The 14,743-nt window shown below is 35.0% G+C and overlaps 1 protein-coding gene across 1 annotated transcript; it reads left to right on the forward strand.

Annotated features, from left to right (window-relative positions):
• Positions 1-328: 328 nt before the first annotated feature.
• On the forward strand, positions 329-13,416 carry LOC124372412. Its single transcript, XM_046830811.1, has 3 exons — positions 329-530; positions 4,603-4,767; positions 13,166-13,416. The coding sequence occupies exons 1-3, from the start codon at positions 500-502 to the stop codon at positions 13,399-13,401; spliced, it is 432 nt and encodes a 143-aa protein (XP_046686767.1). The 5' UTR covers positions 329-499; the 3' UTR covers positions 13,402-13,416.
• Positions 13,417-14,743: the final 1,327 nt, after the last annotated feature.

Here is a 14,743-nt window from a genome sequence, read left to right on the forward strand (position 1 = left end):
TGCTAGAGTTCTAACAAAAAAACTTCACTACAATTTCATTAAATCTCAGGTGTTTTCACTAAAATAAATCCAAACTTGACATTAGTTTGTGAATAGGTTATAACTATGAGAGAAAAGTACAGATGTAATTGTTTCTGGAATTTAATTTATCTGTCTAACAAGGTTTTTTTTTTTCAAAACGAATAGGTAACTGACTCAGACCGAGACAAGTACAAATTTGAAGATATACAGTCACTTTGGTGGGATATGTAATTTGTTGGTTTTTATACATCATATCATTCAGTCTTTACAAATTCCCTTGTGAGAAAACAGCAGATTTAAAACTAAATGAGGGTGAAGTGTAACCGAAGAAACTATTGCAGTGTGCTTGACGATATCGGACGATGAAGAGCTGCTCGGCCTCGCTCACGCTCACGCTCAACCACTGGAGGAAAACTTCCACTCCGATTCCAACAGTCAACTATCCTCTTGCGACAAAGAGCCGGTCATCACAGATGAGATGATTACAGAGCAGAAACAGTCTGTCAGTGGTGAGATCATAGTTACATCCCCTCAGAACAAAACGTAGTTTTGCCGGAAGTTTGGTTATAAACCAAAAATAGACATCTCCACAAGTTTTAAAAACCAAATCATTCACTTTTGAAGTTAAAAAAAAGTGTTTCCAATCAAATTTTACAGGAAGAGCACTGAGGTTCTTTATGACGTCATTAATGAAAATTTATTTTGTAATAGCCTTTTCTTTTAATCTTTGAGTTCATCAGTCAATAGAAAGGGTGGTAGCCTTGAGCATGACTTTCATAAATTTTCCACAGTTAAATGTTTCACCATTTTTAACTGAAACTTCTTCATATTATGTAAATTTGGTATGCTTTTGTTTTACATATCTTTCAATCTTCCTGTCATTTTTTATAGCCTTATTCTGTCTGTCTCCACGGTGATTGTTTATTTTGGTTAGGTAAATCCACATTAGTATAGTCCCATTTCTAAAATGAAGCTGGTGTCAACTTATTGATCTGCCAGCAGTGGAGGCATAACATATTTCATGATGTTGTTTACTTTCCAAATGAGTACTCATTGTTATGCATTATCAAATAATTGTGTTTTATTCTAATTCTTTCTGGTGTCCTTTTTTCCTTTGTGTTTTTTGTTTCATTAAATTTGTATAACGTCTGGACATTTTTGCTATAACATTATTGATAAACTGGATATTTTTCCTGATACTTTACACGCGGTAGCTTCCCTCTCAACCGACTATGGTAGGGACTGGTAAGTAAGATAACCTATAAGTCAGTGGAACCAAAAAAAGCCTATAACACAAATTCAGAAAGGTTAAAAAAAACTACTGCAGTAATTTATTTGATCATGTAGAAATACATTATCAATTAATTGATAAAAAAATACAGTATAGTAATAGTAATTTTCTCACCCACTCTAGTTGTCACTCACTTTTAAAAGTACTGAAACTCGTAAAAGGTAGTAACAAAATACTAATTTGTTTCAAAACAAGAGGCGTGTGGTGTTTTCTGTTCTTATCAACAGTCCATCATCGTTGATGCTGCAGAAGTCAAGTCTGGTGAAATCTTCCTGGAAGGGGCCGGTTAACCCTTTTAACCCCGGCCATTAAATCAAGTGATGTGCCAGAAATCCCAAGCCATTTTCAGACAAAATGTAAGGATTTTGTAAAAAATTCATAACTCAGTTATTTTTTAAGATATTTAGGTAATTCTTTTTTTGTTTTACTTCTTTATACATTTAGCTTACAGAAATATACAAATAAAAATTATTATTTTTAAAGTAATTTTTTTTACATACATATGAATATATAAAAAATAAATAAAAATGAAAAAATTTCAAGTTTGATCATGGAAACCATATAGATAAAAAATATTTGACACAAAAATACCCATTTACTTTATGATATATTTAATCCTTAATAAAAGGAAACAAAAATTATAGGCCTACCTGATTTACAAGTGGAGTAACATCAATTTTTGTAAAGCCGTGTAAATTTTTCTTTTTGCTATTTTTGGGCAAGGCAACGTAACAAGACCTCTAAAATTCACTGTACTTAAAATAAACATAAAACCAAAGTTATTTCTGACAAAATAACTAAAACTGTTCATAATATAAATTTAAAAAAAGTTTTAAAACAATATTTACATCACTACAAAATGTAAATTTTCAAGATATCCATCACTCAAATCGTCATCACTAATCACATCCACACCATTTGCAACTAGGTTACTAATTAGTGTATTTTCACTTACGGGAGACTTTGAACGATGTCTTTTTACTCATTTTGAAATCAAACAAATAATAAACTAAACTTTAACTGCCGTACTTTACACTGCTTTAACCTAAAACTGTGAAGAACAGCTGATATACGTGATATACAGCTGTCTGCAACAAGCGTGAGCAGTCAGTCGAGACGAACTGCAATTGCACAATCACAGACTGACAAAATACGAAGTCAAACCATTACAAACTAATATATTTCGATGCAAAATATCTTTGTGCACAAGTCTGTGAAATTTCAAAGCATTTGGTGAAATAGGTGGCCAGTAAAGTAATAAAAAGTACACGTCCGCACTATACGGACGTCGGGAGTTGACGCCATTTTTACGACGTCCGTATAGTACGGACGTCGGGGTTAAAAGGGTTAATCAAACAGGTGGTTGATCCAAGGGGATTAAGAGGGAGCTTACTGTAGTTTTATGTCTTTGTTTTACTTTCTTTGATATTATAATTGATTATCAAGATTGTCTCGTTTTTTGCATTTTAAAAATATGACCCTTTAGGCATTTTTGTTTTATTACAATTTATAATTTATGTATACATTTTCTTAAGAAACTTAATAGTTTTACATCTTACTTTTTTGTGAATATGCCAGTTTGTGAATATCAACGTCACTATGTTGTAAACTATAAATACATTTAGTATAAAAATCAATTATTCTCCCTCCTGAAATGGTTAACTAATTCCATAAATGAGTTGCCTATATTTCATCCACTAAACTATTGAAACACATAGTTAGTCTGAAAAACCCCACTTGTTCAAATAGGATTTGAGTTGTTACAGGCATTCCAACATTAACAATACATGATATAAAATGAGTCTGTTTAAGACATACCAGCCATGCAAGATTAGGTAAAACTCTCTCAACTCATGTACTCTCTCCCTTTAACCTTACTTTAAATGTGTTAACAGATTCTAAATGCTCCTGTTGAGAAAATTCTGCAAATATTAAAAAAGTGTAATACAATCTTTAACTTTACTTCTACATATCATATTTAAAAACATTGTACATTAACATACTCAGAAGAATGCAAAACCACATTATAGAAATAACATTTTGGAGTTTGTTTGATTTTGGCCTTGGTTCATTTTCAGTATATTGATGATGTGTGTAGAAAAACATGAACCTATATATGTGAGCTTTTTATGAAATGTTATTTTACAGACTGAACATGTTATAAATGTAGAATTATCAGAGTTACCTACGCTTTTTTAGGATTCCACTACAAGTCATGGATGTAATTTATGTCTGTTTTGTTCTGTACAGAAAGATATACAATTTGGTCAACCATATTAAGAAATAAATTGATTACCTATAAAAATGTATATAATGTTCGTTGATATAAAAGAAGTAACTTTTATTTAATTTGTGGGTTTTCCAGATGTTTTAAGATTGGAAATCATCAGCATATAAGCACAGTTTACCTTGTTCAGATCATCTACGTACTGTGGCATTTCTTTTATATCATATAGGAAAAGCAGAGGACCCAATATAGAACCTAGAACTTTGATTTATATATGTGCATTTCTATTAGCAAAAGTGAGCCATTGCAGTCTCATTACTGGTCACATATTACTCTTTCCATTTTCAGTGTTTTTTTTAGCACATATCTATTAATTGAACGAGCTATTGGAGTTATTTATCAAACCATATATGCAATTTCACATTTTTTATGTGTTTTAAGTAAATTTTCATTGATAAGGGATGCAATCTGTCACCCTTATAATGTTACCCAAGCTTTAGTACCCTTACAATGTATTTTGAGTGTTTTTAAACTTCGTGATATGTGCATAGCTGTACTGTCAATACTTTTATCTAATTTTCTTTAGATTTTGTTTTTAAATTGACCGGTCAAAATGTACAAGGGAAATTTCAGTTAATTTTGTTCACAAAATATCATGTTTGGTTTTTGAATGAACAAACAAGCATGGTCAAAATAGAAAGTGCATGAAACTATTTAAGTCTAAACGTTAATGGTATGATCGCGCTGGATTTATGAAAAAGGGAAGATTGTCTTATTGTGAATTTAAGGGAATACGTATAAAAGAAAAATCTTAAATGGGGTTTAATTTATAAAAGCCCATGACTATTACATGACGGGTTTTTAGCAACATTAACATCTATTTTTGAGTGTAGTGAACTACTTCTTGAAACCTGTGTCCAGAGCTTTGCAAGAGAGGTCTTAATAGCCTTAAAAAGTTTGCTTTTAGTCGTGTATATTGAAGCCCTGCTATGCAAACAATAATTATTAGTCCGTAAAAGTACAATGAGAGATGTTTGTACATTCTAAATATGAAATGTTTTAGGAGGTGGCGGTGATATGGAATTGGCACTAGACAATGCCAGTGCTGATGAGAAGACGTTCTTGCAGTGCCGTACAGTCAGGATAGGCTCCTACAAGGTTGTTCCCAAAGATAAGGTTCTTATTACTCCTCATGGCCTTAAAGTTACTGTACCAGTTTTAAATTCTGGTGAGTACATATTGATTAATATTTATTAATACAAGCATTATTTAATGTTTATATTCATATATAATAACTAATAAGTCTAAAATAAACATTTTCCTGACCCTGCATGGACTTCATGAGAAAGCCATTAATTGCACATGCATTCTCATTAAAGACGAATTGAAACGTGTATGGATAAAGTAATTGTTTATGATAACAAGTTTATGTTCTTGTAACAAACACATTTGAGCTACTACTAATAATTGTTGTAACCAATAACCGTAATGTACACTGGCAACAAAAGTATATGCTAACTTAACAAGGAGATATTCATGAGTACACGTCTCCTGCTGTGTGGTGTCACCTAACTTTTTCTAAGTTCAGTACAGTACAACCCCGATAAGTCGGCCCCCGTTAATCCGGAAGTCCGGCTAACCCAGACCGATTTTCAATTAAAAAATAAAAAATCAGACAAAACATTTCAATAATAAAAACGTAATATTTTTTAGTGGTATAGTATTCGTGAATCGATGTTGCATCAGTATTTGATGGGACTGTACAACAGTGAGTGTGTGACTCATGGCACACGGCGGGCCGAGTGGCGGTCATTGTCTCGGATTCTCGGAAACAATGACAGACGCGTATTTCCCCAAATCCTCTCCCACGCTACTGCCACGCCTGGCCCCTCAGTACCATTCCTACCTCGCTCCGCTCGCTTGTGCCCGTGTTGTGTGTGTAGTGTACTGTATTGTTTGCTTCTGTTCTACAATCGTGCTTCAGATAGTGTGCTTCATTTGTGTTGTGCGTTTGTTTTTATCTACGCGATGGCAACAAAGCGTAAAAATGTTGTAGTGACAATGGAAAAGAGACTAGAGGCATTAGGTAGGATTGATAAAGGTGAATTGGAGCGTCTTATGGTGTCGGTACATCTACAGTATCGGATTGGAAAACAGTTTTGTTTTTATCTACGCGATGGCAACAAAGCGTAAAAATGTTGTAGTGACAATGGAAAAGAGACTAGAGGCATTAGGTAGGATTGATAAAGGTGAATTGGAGCGTCTTATGGTGTCGGTACATCTACAGTATCGGATTGGAAAAAAATAGGACAAAAATCGAAGAATTTTGTTTCAAGATGATAACAAAAGACAGTTTGGGTAATCGGTGCAAAGCTAAAAACGAGACTCTTGACAACACTTTATATGTTTGGTTTTGTGCGGAAAGGGAACGTGGTTTGCCAGTGTCTGGGCCTATCATTCAAGAAAAGGCAATCAAGCTAAATAAAGAGTTGCCTGATTGTGAACCAAATTTTACTGCGAGTCAAGGATGGTTGGATAGGTGAAAAAAGCGGCATGGTATTTGCCAACTATCTATCACAGGAGAAAGTCTATTTGGGAACAACAGCACTGCTGATGACTATAAAAACAAGTTTTTGGATTTTGTTAAAGAAGAAAATTTAACGGCAGATCAAATATATAACGCCGATGAGACGGGTCTGTTTTACAGAGTGTTGCCGAGCAAAACTTTGGCCTCAAAAACTGAAAAAGTCTCAAAGGGATACAAAAAAAGCAAAGACCGATTGACAATAATGGCCTGTAGCAATGCTTCAGGGAAGCATAAATTTCCTCTACTCTTAATAGGAAAAGCAAAAAATCCGCGAGCACTGAAAAAAACGTAAATCAGGATTCTCTACCAGTTGTCTACAAGTCTCAAAGAAGTGCATGGATGGACAGCAACACTTTTAAAAAACTGGTTTTTTTTATTGTTTTGTGCCAGATGTGACGAAATATTTAAAAGATTGTGGGTTGCCAATTAAAGCTGTCCTACTAATTGATAATGCTCCTTCACATCCGTCTGCAGATGTGCTGGTCAGTGGGGACATTACCGTCAAGTTTTTGCCGCCTAATGTAACAGCGCTATTACAGCCCATGGACCAGGGGGTTCTCGAGAAAATCAAGCACAATCATTGACAATGAAGGAGAACACGGTGGTTGTAGTTGAAATTCTCAAAACATTTAATGTACATGATTGCAGAATCTTGGGAATAAGTGACTAGAATCAGCTTAATTAAATCTTGGAAAAGACTGTGGAAGGGTGTATGCGACTTGCCCTAAAATATAATTCAACCAGTGGGGAACTGTAATATGGAAAATGACTCTCCAGACGATGTCCAGCCCCAAGAACTTTTGGATATGTTCCAAAGTATTGATGGCTGCTCTGAAGTCGATGAAAATGACATTGTGGTTAGGGGCAGACAGTAACGGAGGCTATGAGCCACTTACTGACGAGGAAGTGATCGCGTCGTTTTTACCTGATACTAATGAATCAGACGCTGAGGAGGCAGACGGGAACATTGAAGATCCAGTGATGAGTCATGGAGATGCAGTGACCAAACTAAACGAATTAATGATTTATTTCGAGCGGCAGGCAGAAACATCGCCGGCTGAATTGCTCATGTTGAAGAGACTGCGGGATCGCACAGCACGCAAGCGGCAGACGACATTGGCACAACCAAAGCTGACTGAGTTTTTTACCAGGAAATGAAACAGTTATAAATGTACTGTAAGGATTAATAATAATTAAAAGTGCATATGTTTGATGTTTTTACAATTATAATGGAGTTTTTCTGTAAGTATACCGTTATTTTATTAATTTTTACCTAATTCTCCAGCTAACCCAGATTTTCATTAACCCGGATCGGCCGCGGCCCCGATTAATCCGACTTATCGAGGTTCCACTGTAGTATTGTCTGGGTAAGTCGATTTTAATTAGAACAAGTTGTCTTGTCATAGCTACTTTGCTTAGTCCCTATTTTTATTGCAAATTAAAATTAACAGCTCGTTGATATAAAATTTGTCTCTCGTTTTTTTTTTTTTTTTTCCTTCTGAGGGAAGAGGACACTTTGTCCCCGCACTTAGTCCTAAAAGGACCTTTGCGCCTCCCTTACTTTTATTTGTGCCCTCAAAAACCGAGGCTTTTGCAAAAACCAATCAGATTTAAGGGCTCCTGTTCTTTGATGTCCTTGGGGCTGAGGAGGTATGCTCCCAGGTATCTTTTCCTAGTCTCTACGATGGCAGGACAATCCAACCAAATGTGCTCCGCTGACTCCTCCTCCTCTCCACAGAGTCTACATTCGCTGCTCCGACTAAGGCCTACCTTCAAAAGGTGCTTTCTCAGAGGGCCATGTCCTGTCAACATTCCTAATATCAGTCTTATATCCTCCTTATTCTGGTCTAGGAGAGCTGTCCATCCTTTTGCATAAGGAGAGATAAACATTTTGGATATTCTTAAACCCGAGGCTCTGCTCCAATTCTTATATCTTGTCCTCTTTTCCCAATCTTTAACCAGAGCTTTAATGCTGGAGAAGGATATTCCACATCCTGGCTCTGGCCCCACCAATATGGATTCAGCTCCCTTTTTGGCGAGGATGTCCGCTTTTTCGTTTCCATGAATTCCTTCATGACCCGGCACCCATCCGAGTGTTACTCTATTACTTGTTGCTAGCTCTGCTAGGGCCTTCCTGCATTCCCAGACCGCTTTCGAATCAATCGAACAGGTATCCAGTGCCTTCAGTGCAGCCTGACTATCAGAGAGTATAAGGTATGATAATCCTTTAGTCCCCAACTGTGTGAGTCTTCTAGAACATGAATCTATTGCCATGACCTCCGCCTGAAAAACTGAGGCATGTCTTCCCAGGGGCACAGCCATGTCAACTCCAGGTCCATGTATTCCATATCCTGCCCTTGAGTCTAGGAGTGAACCATCGGTGTAAAACTTCAGGACTCCTTTTTTTGGGTAGGCCTCCCTTTTAATCCATTCCTCCCTACTTCCGATAGAGACCGTGTATGGTTTTTCAAAGGAGTATTTCTTAACCATAGTATCAGATACTTTGGTTAGCATTTCAGCCTCAGGGAAATTTTCCAATATCTTCATATGGCCTTCTAGGGAGGTAACATTTATTACCTTTGTCCCTAGAAGCTTCATTGCGCTCATCGCAGCTGTTCTCATCACTTCCTGGCCAAGAGGAGTATAACCCAGAACCGCTTCCATTGCTAGTGTTGGGCAGGAGCTCATTGCTCCCGTGATGCTTAAGCAAGCTAACCTCTGAAGACTCTGTAGCCTTTTTGCAGCTGTTGTTTGTTCGACCTTCGGCCACCATACTAAAGCAGCATATGTGACCATTGGTTTCACTATGGTTTCGTAAATCCAATAAATCATTTTGGGTTTAAGTCCCCATTTAAATCCAAAGAGTCTCTTACAGGCCCCAAGGGCCATTATTGCTTTGGATATCTTGTTTCTAATATGGGAGTTCCAAGTGAGCTTCTCATCCAAGATTAAACCCAGATACTTCACTTCTTTTGTTTGGTTTATGCTGATTCCCTCCAGGACCGGTTTTAGCTAGCTGGAATTTCCTTTTCCTGGTAAAGGTAATCATGTTTGTTTTTGATGGGTTGATCCGCAGACCTTCCCCATGACACCAGTTGCTTATGAAGTTCAGTTCTGTTTGTAATTGGCGTTCCAGCCTGCCAGTGTTTTTCCCTTTAATCATAAGCACTAGGTCATCCGCATAACATAGTAGCCTTATCCCCCTCTTCTCTGTTGTCTCTCGTTTGGAATTGACGGAAATAGAATCGACCATTAAATAACCAGAAGCAGTGAAATTACTTTCGAGAAATACTTTCTGTGATCAACATAACATTCTCAAGCAACTACATTGGACTGGAAAAAGTAGTTTGACACTTGTAAAATATTAACCGATAAGCTTAGTTTATTCAGCTTTAGAATATTTTTGTTATTTCTATATCAATTGTAACCTACTACTGGTATATGATTAATCACAAATTAAATTCACTGAAATCAATATAAAATAATAACTTAAAAACACAAGTAAATAAATGTGCAACAAATATAAAATATCTGTAAAAATTTTGAATTTGATCCAATAAATGATTGCGGAGGAAAGCAAAAAAATAAAAGAACCCTTAACTAAACATCATTTTAATGAGAAGTTTGATTTTTTCTTCCATGTGATTCTTTTTACAATCACACAATATTTATTTACTTTTTCTACAAGTATGGAATATGAAAATTCATTAAACTATCATCTGCAAGTCTGAGGGCCAAAAATAGAGTAAGAAACATACCGTTTTTGGATGGTCACCCTGAATATAAAAATACGTATTTTGCAGAATACAAATATTGTCTTTTACTTATCATTTCTGGATGTAGATAAGCACATTATACTAATGGACTAATAGGAATGGCATAATGAGATTGAAATAAAGATAGAATAACAATGAATTGAAATGGAGCATGGATGAATCAATGCAGCATACCAAATGCCAGATTAACACGTTAGCTGCCACGTCGGGCCAAATGGACCGACGCTCTACATCTTTAAGAGATTGCACGTCGGGTAAAGTGGCCCGACAGCATAACAATGACGGTACCCGCCATTTTGATTACCTTCGTGCCTGTGCTGCACCTTGACGACTCAAACTGAAACTGATTGAACTATGAAGAGTTCTGCTACTAACAGAACGTTTGTTGTGTTTATTTTTGTTATTAGTGATATGAATGAGATTGCTACATTGGACATTTTTGTCGGGCCACATTGCCCGACGGGTATTTTTATCGGTGTTAGAATATAAAATAATAAGGTTTTAGCCTGATTATTGCTACCAGGAAGAATAAAATATATGATTTGTTTATTTTACAGTAAAAAGAGATTTATTTCATAAGTTTCACAAAAAGTAAATGTAGTAAATAAAAAAGTTGTATCTTATTTATTTTCATATTTTTTACTTTCCTTACTATTCAAATAATTCAATCTTATAAGTAAAGAAAAATAAGTAAATACAAAATTTACCCTATAGAAAAGATGAATGAAGATATACTATTTGTGTATAATTTTGAAGCATGTTTCACACAAAAATGGTTTTTTCTGGACATTCACTGCAAAACGTAGTTACTTGTGTCAAATTTTTTGCTACCTTACGTCCTTTTTCCTCTGATACATTTTTGTAGCACAACTTGCACACCTTTCTTTGTCGGCGTTTTTGTACTCCTCCACCAACAAAAGCAGATGACGTCAGGTAGTGGTGCCCTGTAGTGGTCACATTTGGAAAGCGTGGCTCTTCCTGCACGTTCATCAAGGAACAGGCCAATTCCTCTCTAAACTTAGTGATAGAGACTAAGTTTTGTTTTTTTTTATTATGAGATGTAGTGTGGTTAAGAAAATTATTGTAGGCCAAACCATCTATTTACCACTGCAGTTCCAAGAAGAAGTTCTTCAGCTAGTTTGTGGAACCAACGCATTGTCTTCCGTACTGCAGTGTTATATGATGACATTTGATCGGATACGTCTATCCCAACCTTCGCCTTATTGTAGTCAACGATGACTAATGGCTTCATTACATTTGGCCCTCCAACTTCTTTTGGTCAAGGACGACGTACTCCGGCCTATGGAATGTGGGAAAGCATGTGTACCTCCCTTTTGTCTTTCCACTTGGTAACAACTACACCATCTTTATTTTCGGAGCAAACCATTTCACCTTTCCTAAGTTTTTGTTTTAAAAGGTTTTTTGGTAGACCTTTACGACTTTTTCTCACCGTACCAGCAAGATGTGTTTTGTTTGACAACAAAGCATCAGCCAATTCTACTGATGTATAGTAGTTGTCCATATATAAATTGTGGCCTTTATTTAAAAAGTTTGTCATGAGTTCCAGTAACCACTTTAGTCGCAAACAGATCTGTCTTTTGTCACTTCTACAGTACCTTTCCCCATGTATACTTTTACTGCATAAGTATAACCCGTTTTATCACACAGCTTGAATATTTTTATCCCATACTTGTGGGCCTTTCCGGGAATATACTGCCGGAAACCTAGTCTACCACGAAACGGCACCATAGTTTCATCAATAACTAAATCTTGCTCTGCTACTTTCAAAGTGAAGAATAAATTGTTTAGTGCTAGAAGCAGAGGTTTTATTTTACCAATTCGCCCATCTCTTTTGAGGTTTTCATTACCGTTAAAATGCCAGAAACGTAAGAGTAACTGAAACCTGTTTCTACTCATTATTTTTCGGGCAAAACTGAGAATTTATACAAAGGATTTTTTGACCAATAATCACTGATTCTTGGAAGTCCTACTAAACCCATATATAAAAGAAGGCCAATAAATTGTTTCATTTCCCCATGATTGGTATTTTTCCAGTCTTTTAGCCTACTCTTACGACTTAGTCGCAGCTTTAAAATTACTTCATTTGCATTATGATTAGTTTCTACAACCATAAGTTCAACTACTTCATCTGTCAAGTAATGACGAAAAAAAATCTATTGGTTTTCTGTTGTTCGGTAAACAAAAATTAAATTTTGTTGTCTGAGTGAACTGAAACGTTTTCTGCTTACCCTCAAACATTTCCCAGCCCAAATCATTGTCCTTGGCGTTTGTAGAAATCAAAGAAGTACCTGTGATATCTGTAACTGTTCCATTAGCATCAGTAGAATTAAGTTCCACGTTTGATTCTTGATTGTCATCAGAGTAATATTCTTAATCAGTTACCAGGAATAAAGTCTAGGTCGCTATCAGTGTCATCCAGTATATCACTAACCACCATTGACTCCACACTGTCATCATCACTTATTTCTGCAAACAAATCACCTGGGGAAGACGGATTCTCAATCATACGTTCGATTTCATCCGTAAGAAGATTATCGCCACTCATTTTTACCGATCAATAGTATACACGCACACAACTATCGAAACATTACTTATAAAAAAACACAATGTAGGATTCCAGTAACAAAACACGTCAATTAGCACTCAGCTATGTGGAAAAGGCGGGTTAGAAATAAGCTGATGCAATTGCAGACAGAGAACTAAAGCGCGCGGGAATTATTCAGGCTGCACATCAACAAAACGGAATATCCCTGAATCAGGCGTTCGGGCGTATAGGCCAGACGGCAAATGATTTATGTGATATATCGCCTTGTAAAAAGCTCTGTCGGGCCAATGTGCACGACGCTTTTATAAACGTAATAAATATACATAAATCATAAAATCATGTTTATTAGTAACCAAAGAAGAGAAAAATAACAAAAGGTTACAACAATTTATCTTTTAAAAATTTGGCGCTTTAGCGCTAAAACGTATTTTTCGGGTTGGCAGCTAAACGTGTTAATTCTAGGTACATGGTTAATTATGATACTCATTATATAAAATGGATATATGTAGATGAAACCCTTTCCAACAACAATCTTTACTAATTCTTAACTTAGGGTCTCATGAACCTTAAGTATACAATTTTTTGTTAATGAACAGTGGCCAGGTTGCAACATCATTTGAAGGTTTTCTTTTAAGTACATGGTTATGAAAGACCATTTACCATATAAACAGTGATATTTGTTTTGTTTTGATTACAGACCAGTCTGTAGAATTGAAGATTTTGTACAATGAAATAATCAAAGTGCTTATTCATTTTGGAAGACAAATGCCAGTACTGTTCTTCTACACCAGGCCTGCTGCTGCTGCCAAGATTAGAAAAGCTTTGAAAATGGATGATAAAAATGGTTTCTATTATGACAGTATGAGCTCAAGTAAGTTTTTATGCATGAATATACCTTTTGATACAACAAAAGATCAATTATCATTTTTCTAATTTTTACTTGGATATTATTACATTTATTTTAAATTCGAAGAATTCTCATTCTCTTTTTGATTAATCACTGTTGGTGTTTTGATTGTTTAGGCCAGAATCAGAACCAGTAAGAAATGTTATTATTGTAATAAATACAAATAAATTAGTTAAGGGTGTATTTACAAGGACTTACTGCAAAGTAAATTAAAAATTAAATGTCATATCAAATCTTCAATTAAAACCACATATGTTTGTAATGCAGTAGACACTTTGGGAATTAATGTATTAGCAATTATATTTAGAAATAATATATCATCACATCAGTTTTGTTTAGTTTTCTTACGGATAAAATGTTTCTTACAGATGAAAACACATAGGAGAATCACATTCCTGCCAGGACAAGATTGACGAGGATTGCAAACAAACTTTAAAAACTATTTTTTAGTAATCCTGAAAATAATGTGTTTGCTGAATTATCTGGGAAAGAGGCTAATGACATTCTTGTGAAAGCTTCTCCCAAAGAGGTTAGTATGTACAAACGTCTTCCATAGCAAAAACAAACAGCAGTATTTATTATCTTGATTGTACTGGTTTATATGACTTAGTTTGTTATTTTGGGTAGTCTTTAAATGATATCATAAGGTTTATATTAAAAATTTGTTTGTATTTTCTATTATTTTGATTTATTATAAATGTAGTGCTTTAAATTATGTGATTACTTTTTAGACTACATTTATTTTTTGATAAACATATGATGGTGAGATAACAAGTACTTTGTGTATCACAAAGACATTGCACTTTGTTGGTATGTTTAAACAACAATAATTATAATAAAAATGTAAGAGGACAAGTTTTGCCACATCTTATTTGTTAAAAAAATGCATTTATTCTTTAGTAAGTGTGTTAAAAGTACAGTTCTTTATATCTAATAAAAAAGTTAAAACATTTATAGACACTGAATCTTTAGCACCATAAATATTTCAAAGTCAACAAAATTTAAAAAATATATGAGCTTAGAAACTAACTCAAAAATTTGTGTATTTCATTCTTTAAAATAATACATTTTTCCTTCAAGGTTCAAGCATTTATCTTAAAGAAACAAAACCCAACCAGCAGCAGCAACAACAGCAGCAGCAGCCCCAACCCTTTAATGGACAAAATATTCAAACGTAAGTTATCAAATCAAGTATTAAAATTCCCTCGCATTTTAATTCTTATTATTTGAAACACATCAGAAAAGTTTGTATCCTTTAAAATGTATTTATGGTACATTAATGTTATTTCAATGTTTTCCAGTTTGTTGTCATGAAATATTTGATTTCATATAAGGTAAAAAATACTTAAATTTAAGATGAAGATAAAA

This window comes from Homalodisca vitripennis, unplaced genomic scaffold (assembly GCF_021130785.1).
Source record: "Homalodisca vitripennis isolate AUS2020 unplaced genomic scaffold, UT_GWSS_2.1 ScUCBcl_3149;HRSCAF=8494, whole genome shotgun sequence".
In the NCBI taxonomy this organism is placed as follows: domain Eukaryota; kingdom Metazoa; phylum Arthropoda; class Insecta; order Hemiptera; family Cicadellidae; genus Homalodisca; species Homalodisca vitripennis.